Consider the following 13,871-nt stretch of genomic DNA (forward strand, 5'->3'; position numbering starts at 1 on the left):
TGAATACATGAAATGTAAACTTCATTCCTGGTATATAGACTATCCTTATACCATGAAGGTACCCAGCGCACATATTGGCCAATTTGTGTTTGCCCACCACCACAAGGCGACTTTTCCCTGGGGGACCCTATCCCTATTGTTTCTCAGATCTGCCTCTATGTGGATGGATAACTCCTCACATTGCACTGTCACTACAAGCCCCGCCTATTCTCTACACACCTTGAGTGCACATCCAACCAGTGTATGGGTGTGTCAGATGACAGCCAATCAGCTACAAGGTGTGTCCTGTCCCTTTAAACTGAGCAGCAGCGAGCCGCGGCCAGTGATCAGAGCAGGAGGAGAGAGATGAGGAGCAGAGCCCAGGGTGCACAATGCCGGCCGGCCTCCACCTGTTCCTGGCCGCGCTGCCCCTCCTCACCCTTCTAGGACAGCCAGTGGACGCCTATTTTGGGTGAGAAACCACTTTTTCGCTTATTCTGCTGTAAGTTACTTACAAACCCTCTCCAGCTGCATGCAGGGAGGAGGTATTGCCCTGCTGCTCATTGTAGTTCTCGTTTCCATGTAATATTTGCCTGGAGGTTACTGTGACAGAAATCTGCAGAAATAAAGTGAGAGCAGAATGACACTTTAGTATGTGCTGTTAATGCATACATGCAATCAATATCCTTATAGAAATGACTTTCCAACATCTAGAGGAACTACAAGTCCTAGCATTCCCTGTCTGATTATGTTGTGTGCTTGGATAGAAGTAGAGGTCTCAGGATTCCCATCTGATTATTATGTGCACTTCTGGGAAAACTAAGCTCACCTCATCTGTTTCTATGTAACCACTGGGAGAACTTGAAGTCCCAGTAGTTGTGAGATCTCTCCAGCTGTGCTCTGCCAACCTGTTGGGAGTTGTAGTTTTACAATAGCTAGTGAGCTAAGGCTTGGGAGTCTACATCTCTGGGGGAACTAAGATTACCAAAATGTCCTGTGTTGTATTATTAGTTTAGGATTTTAAGCCCCATCATTAACTGCCCAAGTATTTTGTGCTACTTGCTTCTGTAAACCACTGCTGACCAATCACATTTGCGTTACATATCCTACCTGTGATTATTCAGCCTCATTATTACCACGATCAGACCAGAGATTATGACAAGATTCCCAAAGTGAAGAGATAATCTGTAAAGCTTTCGTCTCCATCATTGTTATCCTGCACAGAGACAGATCAGAAGAAAAAATGTTCAAAATTTGATGTTTAATGGAGAATGCTATACATGATGACACACTAAAATGTGTGTGTGTGTGTGTGTGTGTGTGTGTATATATATATATATATGTCTCTACATGGACATCTAAAATATATGAATATAATCTAAAGATTTTTTTTCAGATATAGTAGCCATCTGAAATATTCTAAAATATTTATTGCTATTGAGTTATTGCATGTGTGTATATATATATATATATATATATATATATATATGCACACACAATAATTTAATAGCAACAACAAATATTGTATGTATGTATGTATATATGTAAATATATATATATATATATATATATATATATATATATAAAATTGTGTATTATTGTGAAATAATAATAATCAACTGATCCTAATTTATCTTATATTTGCCCACAAAAGTTTGTTCATATGATATCAATCAAATATGTGTCTGTGTATGTATAGATATACAATATATATATATATATATATATATATAAAAAATATACATACATACATACATACATACATACATACATACATACATACATACATACACACTTATACATACAAGTCTTTATTCTGTATCAAGTGAACAAACTTTTGTGGGCAAATGTAAGATAAATTAGGATCAGATTGATTGTGATATTGATATTTGATTATTTTGCAGTATTTGTGATTTTTATTTTATACATTTTTTCTTATATGTAAATCTTAATCAATGAGATCACTCGAGCAATATAGAAATATAGAAATGTTTCATAACTCCTGCATGTATGTATGCTTGTACATATTTTTCATTGTTTTGCTTTTTCTGAAAGGGTTAAGGCGACCTGATAAATGCGCATTTTTCATCTTCTTTTCTCACACTTCTATCCCAGAGATTTCCCTTTCCTGTTTTCTCAGAGTCAGTTTTTTCCCCTCCCTGTGTAGAACATCTCATTCTCTCTCTCTAGCTCTTTTGGTGATTTGTGCTGAGCTTGGAGACCTTGAAATGAAGATATTTCCCCTCAAATATTTACATTCATAAGATCCCATAATATGGGTAATCGCAGGTGATGGGAGAGCGGGGCAGATACGCCGTCCCCCAGCTGTACATGATGTGTGTGTTTGTGAATGTAGAATAATAATAAAAACATTCACTGAACTTTTAACAGTTGTAGCCAAAAAATCTCTATGAGGGCTAAGTAATTGAATGTGGCAACAATCAGCTTGTTTTTAGGAAAATTCCTTAATCTTTCAGACCATAGCAGATATATATATATATATATATATATATATATATATATATAGTAATTTGATTGTATACTGATTGAATCAGTGAACCAGAGATGGAGAAGTACAAGTTAGGGTAAAATCAGCTTGCTTGAAAGTATGAATTTATAAAAATATATTTTTTTTCTCATGTAAAAAAGAGAAAAAATATCTGAAATAAATGATGGGTGGCAATTATTAAAGTTTATCAAATCATGTAACTTTTGAGACTAGTTTGATATGAAAATTTACTTTAAGGTCAATTCCACACAATATGTGAAAAAACGCTCCATGTTTTTTTTCATTTGCCTGGTCCCATTCGCTCCGAGTATCACTCTTTACAAACCTTTTCACGTATATTTTTCTAGTACGAAGAAAAAATAAAGTGTTATCGTCTTCTACACATTAACCAGAATAATACCAACAGCTCACGGATGACATCCATTCGCTATCGTTCTTTTTTTAAATTTTTTTCACAAGGACTTGCAATGCAAACATGTGAAAAGTCGCAATGAGTATAATGGGTCCATAATCCATCCATAAATAATGGAAAGCAGACATGCCAAAAAAACTGTTGCGTTAAAGAACCCTAACACGGAAGCTTCTACAACAAATCTGCTATGGATACATATTTCTCTGCTTAGTCAAAGGTTTATTTCATTATTTTAAATGCTAAAATTATATTTATTAATATACGGTGGCATAAAATAAAGTTATTAATTAAAGAATATAATTAAATAAGCCTGGATACTAAGTTTATAGGAAAAGTTTTTAATAAAAAAATTACTTTTTTTCCCTTTAAATATTATATATTTTTAGAGGAATGTAAAAATAGCATTACGCTTTATCGCAATAGATGGAAAGAAAGCTAAACTTTTACATAATTATCAAAATTATAAAACAAAACGCTGGTTAATCCCAAGAGGATTGGTCAGGTTTTTTTATACATAAAAATGATACTTTTGATATTATAATTAAAAATAATTTAGCAATATTATTAGACTTATATTGCTGTGTGTGCCATAGACAGGCCATGTGGATACAGTCTGGTTTAACAATTATTGCACAGTACATAAACCTTATAGTCTGTGAGAAGGATTAAAAAGTAATATCAGATTGATATAGGAAAACCAAACTTCCACAGACCAAAATTAAATCCCCTAGAGAAGATTGCAGAAGATGGGCAGATAAAAGTTGCACTCCTTTTAGGTATAATAAGGACTCCTCTTGGGATATGTCCCCACACAGTTTTAATTTTTTTACGTGGATTTTGGAATCGATTCTGCTCCAAAATCCACATGAAAACCGCTTTGGATATTCCATGACTAGTCTCCTATTCAATTAATTGGGGAAAACACACCTAGAATGGGTATAGTGCTGTTTTTGCAACATGGAAAAAGAAGCAAATTGTTAATTCCTGGGGCAATTATGCATGAAGAAACACTTAAAATTTAACTACTTAATCGATTGAAGCAAGAAAAGATGCCTCGAACAAACATGTAATATGTCGAAATCAGCACTAAAATGCACACAAAAAACCCTCACTTTTTTAATTAAGCCAGAAAAATCTCCATCAAATAACTCCATGTGACCGTGCACTGAAACAAACACCGTAAATATAAATAAAACCAAAATATAGTAGAATGAGATTAATTAAAATGTACCCTTCTTTTTGGAAGTAAAAATGAGTGCAAGAAATCCAACTTAATGCATGAAGTTTCCACTTGGGGTCCTAATAAGAACTAAAAAGGAAAATATATATTACACACACACACACACACACCATGCCACACACACACACACACACACGCCACACACACACACACGCCACACACACACACACACACACACGCCACACACAGCGAACGCTGCTGGAGAGAAGATATGAATGGCGGCTTCAGCACCAGATGCAGGGGACAGCGCTTATCTCTAGCGCTGTCTCCTGCATGCTCCGTGCGGTACCCAGTCGGCACACTGGCGGCACACGGCTGCCGCACGTGTGCCACACTGATGTACCACGGGAGCACACGGACACGGATAATTCCGGTACCGATTTTTCCGGTACCGGAATTATCTGGACGTGTTAGACTGGCCTAAGAGGTCCTTCTCACTTGCGAGAAATACGTCCGGGTCTCGCAGGTTAAAACTCTGCTCTGGCGTGAGACTCGAACGTATTTCTCGCAAGTGAGAAGGAGCCCTAACTTGTGTAATCAACCCAGGCAGAACCACTGAGCTCATTTATTGGCTTTAGTAAACAAACTGTAGCGGAGGGGACAGAGGTTTTTCCAAAACAGGAAATCCCCGATAATCCACACGATCTTACCTGAGTGTCCTTTGTGGGTGCGCATTTCCCTTTACCCCATGAGGATGCTGATGCACAAAAATGCAATAGAAAGTAATCAAAACATCATATGTACCTCAAAATAGTACCGTTTAAAACGTCTGCTTACCAAGCAAAAAAAGCTCTAAGGCTATAGGGTCGTACGACCGTATTTTGTCTCATCCGAGAAAATCAGTCCAATTATGTCACGGTGTGATCCAATTTTCTCAGATGAGGAGAAGATGGGAAAAAAAATCTCCATCTTCTCCATTCTGTCAGTTCGTGAAAATTGGATTGTACTCAGATGTCATCCGAGTGTGGTACAATTTTTTTCCAAGGGGTCAATGACTAGCATTTACTAAAACAGTAAAAAAAATACATCATGGCAATTATACTGAACTGGAGAATCATGGTGCCAAGTAATTTTTTGTAGAAACAAAACCCAAGAAACAGATTTGCATTTTTTTCACCATTTCACCTCAATTATATTTTTTCCAATTTTTTTAAATACATTATATGGTAGAATGAATGGTGTCAATCAACACTACAACTCGTCCCACAAAAAAAAGAAACAAACAAACAAACAAGCCCTCATATTGCTATATCATAGAGAAAATGGGTATGGCTCTTCATAGAAAGGTTGGAAAACAGGCATCCTTAATGGGCTTAAGGCATTTTATCACATGTAAAAAAGGTAAAAAAGAGACAGAGAATGGCGACAAAGCAAGCTAGCACAAACAGTCGGTATTTTAAAGCAGCTGGGCCAGCAAAGGTAACAAGAAAATGCTATTAAAGTAAATATATAATCCAGGCACTTCACTGCTGGAGTTCACAGAAGTTCAGGAATTACTAATGGATTGTTTCTTCTTATGTGTGCTGGGCTTGAGGCTGCCCATACATAGGTCAGTATAGCAGGTAACTCAAGCAACCCAAAGTGGCATGTTGTAAGGACTCAGTCTTTGCCCAATGGAAAAATCTTCAGGATCATTTTTAGGCAAGATGGAGAGTGGAGCTTGAAGATCACCAGTATGCTGTATGGAGCCTTCAGTAATGTGCTACAGATATAAAATTGCTGGATACCAGCAGATAGGTTTTTCTAGGTCAGATCATATGAAGAAGGGTATGTAACTGATGGTCTTCTTAGGTATGGACTTAAGGTGCAGGGCCAGTCTACTAGATCGATGGTGGTCTCTACACTTCTGTCTTGTTTAAGAATTTAGAAGGTTCTTTTTTTATCAAGTGTCTTCCTTTTAAAATATTAAGCAAGCCAAGTAATCGGAGAATCTATAGGTATCTTATGTTTGCGGCGACAATATACTCATAAGCGTAGACATTGAGTATGCGAGATACTAAACGATCAAAACATGACCCTTTGTTTTCCTCAGGTTAACTAGCAAGGAGTCACTGTCACACTACACGTCCCCTTCAACTGCAACTGGCAGTAACCACAATCGACCCCACCTCAAGCAGTGTGATCTGCTGCCCCTCACTCGAAGGCAGAAGAGATTGTGTCGAAAGGAACCAGGTTTGGCAGAAGCACTTAAGGAAGCCGTTCGATTGGGCATTGTGGAATGCCAATACCAGCTGCGAAGTGAGCGCTGGAACTGCAGTTTACAAGGCAGAGGGAGTCTCCTAAAAAGAGGTAAGAAATGTAGTGAAGCCTCTGCCTCCCCAACTGTATTCTCCGCCTGGCGCAAAGATCTGCTTCACTGGCTGGTAACTCACTGGCCTAACTACACAGATACAGATTGGCTTAGCTTTGAAAGAACTACATGTTCAGATATTTTGGTATTCACTGATTTTACTTATTTATAAAGTACCATCATATTCTACACATTATCGTCACTTGCCCCATTGGGGATCACAATCTAATTTCCCTATCAGTATGTCTTTGGAGTGTAGGAAACTTGAGAACCTGGGGGAAACCCACGCAAACACGGAGAGAACATACAAACTACTTACAGATGTAGTTATTGGTTGGATTTGAACCCAGGACCCCGGCGCTGCAAAGAAATAGTGCTATCCACTGAGTCACCATGTTTTCGTAGTTTAGGCAGCTACACATGCTGTGATATCAAATATGTTAATGGTGACCTGAATCTGAGCATATGTGTATAGTGTATATATATTTCATAATTTAGTATATGAAGTAAAAATGGATCAGTCATAGGGAGAGCAAGCGACACAGTTCAGCTGGTATTGAAAAGTCTTCATTTAATATTTCCACAACGCGTTTCAATGGAACAGTTTCGTCTTCTTCAGGTGGCACCTGAAGAAGACTGAACTATTCCGTTGAAACGCGTTGTGGAAATATTAAATGAAGACTTTTCAATACCAGCTGAACTGTGTCGCTTGCTCTCCCTATGACTGATCCATTTTTACTTCATCCTGTCTTATCCTCTCCCGAGGCACCCGGCTGGAGCTGCAGTGTTCCTTCTACACTAAAAAACTCCCATTGCCAGCATGGCGCTCCTGGTAAGCCGCCTATTCTGACTCTGTCCATAATAATTTAGTATATAGTAGACATAAAGCCTCAAGTAAGCCCCTCGCTGCCATGACAATGCAGTTGGCACTCCATTTCCAACATCTTCAATGCCACTGTCATAATTGATAGTAGCATCTAAAGATTAAAATGATGCTATTGAAATACTAAGGGTAGAGTTTTTTGAGGAGTTCTCTGGAGAAGGCCCACTCAAAAAAAAAAAAAAAAAGCTTTTAAGACTGTTATTTTTCATTTCTATTGAAAAATGACTTCCTGTTCATACGTTCAATGTTTTGATTTTTTTTTTAATTAGCTTCAAGTTTTCAATATTACCAAGTGTTTTTAAAAAAAGTGACCTGACAATTCTTTAGGCATTTTCTCTATGAAGCCGCACCATACATTATAATATAGTGGAAGGCTACAAAAATGCCACAAAGATGTCTGGGCATTTGTTATGCATTTTGAAAGTGCTTTAAAGAAGTCATGAAAAGCTAGTGTTTTATTTATTGATTAAGTAAGACTGTGTTCCCACGATGACTATTCGGCGAGTGTTTTACGCTGCGTATTTTTGAAAAAAATGCAAGTAGCCTATGTAACTTAATTGGTGGATAAATGGTGTAGAAAATCTGCAACATCAAAGGCTACGTTCACATTAGCGTTGTGCGGGGCAGCGTCGGGCGCAGCCGCGGCGACTCATGCGTCCCTATATTTAACATGGGGGGCGCATGGACATGCCTTGTCTTGCGTTTTGTGACGCATGCGTCATTTTGGCGCAACTGTCAGGACGCAGAGGACGCTGCATGATGCAGTTTTTTCTGCGCCAAAAATCATGCAAAAATGAACGCATGCGTCACAAAAAGCTGTGTTGTGCATGCGTTTTTTCATGCGTTGTGCGTTGCGTCGCCGACGCTGCCCCGCACAACGCAAATGTGAACGTAGCCAAAACTCACCATGGAACACAGCCTAGTGGATTTCAAAAAATGTAAGAAAATTGACCAAAAAAGTACAAAAAAAAACCTGCTTAAAACGCATTTACAAAACACCCCTGGAAAATGTGAAACGCTAAAAAAAAGCTTTAGAAAAAGCATTTCCTGGAGCGGTTTCTGCTAAAAAAAACTTGTAGTTTTTGGCTTCCTCAAAAAATCTATTTGCACGCTTAGACTTAGTTGTTGGCTATATAATACAGTCGGCTTCTGTGTTGCGCACATGCATTGCGCAAAGTGGGCCCTGACACTTGCCCGAGTTCACAAGATGCTGGTACCCAGATTGATTGTGTATCTACAGGTTCTGGCAAAAAAATATATGACAGATGTGGGTCCCACTGCTAGGACTCACATATATCTCAATACTCAATATCCAGGCCCGATCAAGCACCAATGTCAGTGGAAAGGCCATGAGCAGCTCTCTTTTCATTTGTTTAGGCATTCCAAAAATTGCATAAAGTAAAATATACACTCTTTCTCCAGGATTTAAAGAGACAGCATTCCTTTATGCGGTGTCTTCTGCAGCTTTGACTCACTCGCTAGCTAAGGCTTGCAGTGGAGGTAAGATGGAGCGCTGCACATGTGATGATTCTCCTGGGCTAGAGAGCCAGCGAGCGTGGCAGTGGGGCGTCTGTGGAGATAATCTACGCCATAGCACCCGCTTTCTTCAGAACTTCTTGGGTCAAAGAAAAGGAGGAAGAGACATGAGAGCCAAGGTGGATCTTCATAACACCAATGCTGGAATTAAGGTGAGAAGATCCTAAAGAAGCTATGTTAAATGACACACAATTTAGCCTACATGTGAACCTTTGGCAGGGTACACAATAAACCTCTATAAACTAGGCATGACTAGAACAAAGCTGAATGTTTACACCATTCACATCTGGAGTATAAAAGCATGAGACTAGAGACCAGAATCTGGTGGGCTCTCAATACAGGAGATGTATACAGAGATCATCTAAATAAGCAAACAAGTACACAAATGTGCGTATTCTCTGTGCAGCAGCTACTACTTTGCCCCTCTCAATAGTTTTAGATGTAGTTTTTTGGCCTTAAAGGAACACTCCAGACTGTGATACATCACACAGGGATGCAAAGGTTATGAAAGGAAAAATTCACTACAAAGAATCCACCCACTAAAATTTGCTTTAGCAGCTGCAGCTTGGCATTGAGTGTTACTGCTTAGCTTTCTAGTCATTGGCATACCAACTTGTTGTTCTCCTGCTCTGTTATTTCACTAAACATTTAGGTGGAATATCAAACTAGATCTACAGTACTATGTAAATCAGAAATACAGTTGAACAGCATCCTTTAAGTTAATGAATTTTTCTTACTGGCAACAATTAAATAACCTTTACAATTAATACGTTATTCTTTGCTTATCTTTAGGCTGTAAAGAGTGGACTAAAGACGACATGTAAGTGCCATGGAGTGTCTGGTTCATGTGCAGTGCGCACTTGTTGGAAACAACTCTCCCCTTTCCACGAGACAGGAGCTTTACTTAAAGCAAAGTACGACAATGCAGTGAAAGTCTTGGGAGCCACCAATGAGGCAGTGGGAGGTCATGAGTCTTTAGGACACTCATTTGCCGGCCGCTCTCCAAGATCCACTGATTTAGTCTACCTCGAGGATTCTCCCAGTTTCTGTCGTGCCAGTCGCTTTTCACCTGGCACTACGGGAAGAGTCTGTTTTCGGGAGACCACCTGTGACAGCCTGTGCTGTGGAAGAGGGTACAACACTCAGAGTCGAATGGTCACCTTTTCTTGCCACTGTCAAGTGCATTGGTGCTGCCATGTGGAGTGTCAAAAGTGTGTACAGCAACAAGACACCTATACCTGCAAACAATGACATTAAAGTTGAGGAAGAAAGACTCCATAGACTTGAAACTGGGGGTTCTCTTCAGTCTCTTCCATCCGACTAGACTATTTTTACACATCGCCATTAATTTTTGTCTCAATGGACCATGTTGCTGGACAGTCTCCAGGGATTAAATGCTTTCTACTGCATGGACTCCATTGACTTTATGGTTGGTGGGTTACAAATCAAGCCATGCTTCTTATTTGACCGTAATGAAAAGTAATTATCATCTTATGAATATACTACCAGGTTACTGATATCACGGTGTAATATAAGCATGCTGAAACCTGAAACTGCCTACAGCACATCTCCCTATCTCTGGGCTTACTACTGATGCCAAATATTTTAGCACATAACATTTGTTAATAGTTTTTATCAAATTATTATATAAATAGTTAAAGGGATTTTCCTTTAAAAAAAAACTCTGTCCCTTGACTGCAGTTCGTTTTAAAATAATAAACTGGGCTTTACTCACCCTCCCTGGGTCCTGCGCTGACTCTTTTCCACTGCTCCTGATGACTGTTATTGTCTGCAGTGCTGACGAGCCATCAACAGTGCTAAGATCACCGATTGGCTGCAGTGCTAACAATATGATATCTGCACTGCAGACAATAACAGACTCAACACTGGAACTCGGAAGGGTGAGTAAAGCTCATTGTGTTCTGTTAAAACAGAGGTTTTCTGAAAATAAAAAACCCAAGTTAGTAAAAAATACAGATATGTAAAGGGTTAAAGCAATGGATGCCAAGTGTGCCTATTTACCAATCATACACACCCCATGATGCCAGGGACTCCATATTGGTGAAGTAGAAGGTACCACCTCAGGGAATACCTGCCTTCTTGCTAGGACTCCCTCACACCAAATATTTGACTCATTTATTCTCGTTCTTCAGTTGAGGGAGCTTTTAGTTTTTTACTTTTAAAACCTTTTTGGACATATTATGGATACTCGGAAGCTGTCCAAGCTAAACCACCTTTTTCTTAGGTTGATCGCCAAGTGCCTTTATTGTATCACCTCAGTCCTGTTTCTTGAACCCTTAGTAATCAGCCATTATGGCCAGGGGAAAAACTGAACAGCTACTGTGCCCTTTAAATAATTGGGCAAATGGAATACATGGTGGTGTCGAGTCCATCAAAGAAGTCACTACTCTTTGCATTGGTTTACAGATGGAAGAACATAAAATAACTGTTGGATTCCCAGCGTCTGATCTGCCAGGGTAATGATTTTACAGCAAAAATGAATCCTGTGCCCTTCCAGACATACCACCACAAACCCAGGTGTCTTTTACGGGAAACCAATATCTCCACTTTACATAAATATATGGTAAAATAATATGTAAAAATCTATTTAAATGTTTGTTTTCTTGTTTTTCCTTAACTTCCCCTCATATGTATCTGTGATTAGGTCTCAATAATAACCAGCATCGGGCCTGAAGCTATAAAATTCAGTGTACAAGGCCTATACGTTCTACCTCGTATGTACAAATCTACAGATATTTAAGTTATTTAAAGCTGCAGTATTACCACTGCCTGAAGCCACTCCTTGTCTGCTTTAGAGAATTGTATATAAGTATTGGTATGTCATTTTATATTTATATTTTCGCCACAATGTACATAGGAGACGCTGCACTTCAAATCTGTTTTTATCTTGCTCCAATTCAAACCGATTTTTTTTTTGTAAATGATTGCGTATTCCTTATTGTTACATACGTAATAATATGCATGAAAGTAATGTCTATTTCCATTATGTCAACCAAAGAGACTCTAAAAAGAAAGAAGTTATTTTAAATAATGTCATTTGTCATGTGTTGTTCATCTGAGGTTGTCTTTACTTAATTTTAATGTCTTCTAAGGACCAGATTTTATTTTTCTTATGTCCTGATACATAAAACTATTGAATTCAAAGAGGGTGTACTTAGTTGTTCTCATGACTGTTTAATAACAGACAAAATCTTTTATATACATTTCACTGAAGTACTCTAATTCCTAAGTACCGTACGTGTGATAGTTGGAAACTGTTACTATCTCACTTCCAAAACTAAATTTACTGGCTGGTAGAGGTTGAAAAATCAATCGTTTCTAATCCATTCCCCTCATCTGAGAAGAGTCACGCTTATTCATGAGCAGCAGAGCTGTCGGGATAGACAAATTGTTGCTTCTGTGTCACACGTGAGTACAATTTGCAGGCTCCAGTGCAGGCGTAGAATCCTCCCCACTATGGCACATACTCATGGCTGTATTTTATGGCTCAACATCAATCATGACCACACATATCCTGATTTGAATTAACAACCTTATAAATAGCTAATAGGGCTCAGTCAGCCCATTGCAGAAAAGTGAACCAAGATCGGAACGCAGTTCACGGACTGGCTGGCAGTTCTCCCGATCCAAACATGACAGCTGCATAGATCGGGAGAGCCGCTGGCCAATTCGAGCATTGAGTTCCGATCTTGGTCTGATTTATACAGCCGTCTGACTGCACCTTTAGGCTGTTAGCTCAGACCAAAAGTCTCATAGTTGGGCCTGAATGAAGACAGTATAACATGGTTTTGTGAATGCACTTTTGTTGGCCTTATGGCTTTAATCACCAACAGCGCATGCACCTGACAAATGAGGCCAGAAGGCAGTAAGGACAAGGCTCATATTCCTGCGACTACTTTCTCTTATTGGACAGCTCATCACACATTACATCAAATCCTTTAGGCATTGATGCCATCGCAGAATCCTCCACCATGCTTTTTTCTGACTTTCCATTGCCTACTGCGTTTTCAGCAGATTGCATTGTAAACCAATTAGCTTAGAGGGGAATGACAGAAGGGATGATGCTGCGCCCCCTGCCTCCTTCATCACAATAGAAAGCTTGTCACATCACTCTTACATCTTGAATGAAAATTTTCAAGCTCCAGTACAGACACAGTATCAATTGTTTTGAGTTTCATCAGTGTTTTTTTTATCAGACTTTCATCAGAGCTTGGTCAGTTTCATCAGTTTTTCTTGGATGAAAACAAAATAGATGGTTTCTTAAATTTCTTCTATCAAAGAGTCGATGAAAAATACATAGCACACAGATGGCGTCTGAGTGCTTTCCAATTTTTTTCCTGGATCCATTAAAGGGACACTGTCACCTGAATTTGGAGGGAACAATCTTCAGCCATGGAGGCGGGGTTTTTGGGTGTTTGATTCACCCTTTCCTTACCCGCTGGCTGCATGCTGGCTGCAATATTGGATTGAAGTTCATTCTCTGTCCTCCATAGTTCACGCCTGCACAAGGCAAGATTGCCTTGTGCAGGCATGTACTACTGAGGACAGAGAATGAACTTCAATCCAATATTGCAGCCAGCATGCAGCCAGCGGGTAAGGAAAGGGTGAATCAAAAACCCCAAAACTCCGCCTCCATGGCTGAAGATTGTTCCCTCCAAATTCAGGTGACAGTGTCCCTTTAACTTCCATTGGAGAGTTTGATCCGAAACTTTGATAAAACTCGGACAAGTGTCTGACCACTTGGTCCGCGAAAATACATGGACATGTAAACAGCCTCATAAATGATAATATTATATATGCATCTGAGTTCCAGGTTTTTTTTAATATTACTTTAGAGTTAAATCCTCCCTGAGAACTAACCATACGGAGTGCCACACATTTTCCTATTTTTATAAATTGTAATAGGCACAAATTGTATCCGTGAAAAACAGGAATAGAACTGATATGCAAAAACCTGACATCTGCATGGGCCCTTACTGACTTCTGTCCTCCACATGCGCT

The 13,871-nt window shown here is 39.1% G+C and overlaps 1 protein-coding gene across 1 annotated transcript; it reads left to right on the plus strand.

Annotated features, from left to right (window-relative positions):
* Window positions 1-327: 327 nt before the first annotated feature.
* On the plus strand, window positions 328-12,011 carry WNT9B (Wnt family member 9B). The gene is made up of 4 exons (XM_069751331.1): window positions 328-451; window positions 6,173-6,429; window positions 8,736-9,001; window positions 9,642-12,011. The coding sequence occupies exons 1-4, from the start codon at window positions 372-374 to the stop codon at window positions 10,098-10,100; spliced, it is 1,062 nt and encodes a 353-aa protein (XP_069607432.1). The 5' UTR covers window positions 328-371; the 3' UTR covers window positions 10,101-12,011.
* Window positions 12,012-13,871: the final 1,860 nt, after the last annotated feature.

This window comes from Ranitomeya imitator, chromosome 2, assembly GCF_032444005.1.
Source record: "Ranitomeya imitator isolate aRanImi1 chromosome 2, aRanImi1.pri, whole genome shotgun sequence".
Taxonomy (NCBI): Eukaryota; Metazoa; Chordata; class Amphibia; order Anura; family Dendrobatidae; genus Ranitomeya; species Ranitomeya imitator.

What these genes read in the sequence shown, in the direction of transcription:
- WNT9B (XM_069751331.1), top strand. Translation starts at nt 372, where the DNA reads ATGCCGGCCGGCCTCCACCTGTTCCTGGCCGCGCTGCCCCTCCTCACC. An exon ending in CCAGTGGACGCCTATTTTGG is followed by an intron (nt 452 to 6,172) that starts GTGAGAAACCAC and finishes TGTTTTCCTCAG; the next exon opens with GTTAACTAGCAAGGAGTCAC. An exon ending in ACACCAATGCTGGAATTAAG is followed by an intron (nt 9,002 to 9,641) that starts GTGAGAAGATCC and finishes GCTTATCTTTAG; the next exon opens with GCTGTAAAGAGTGGACTAAA.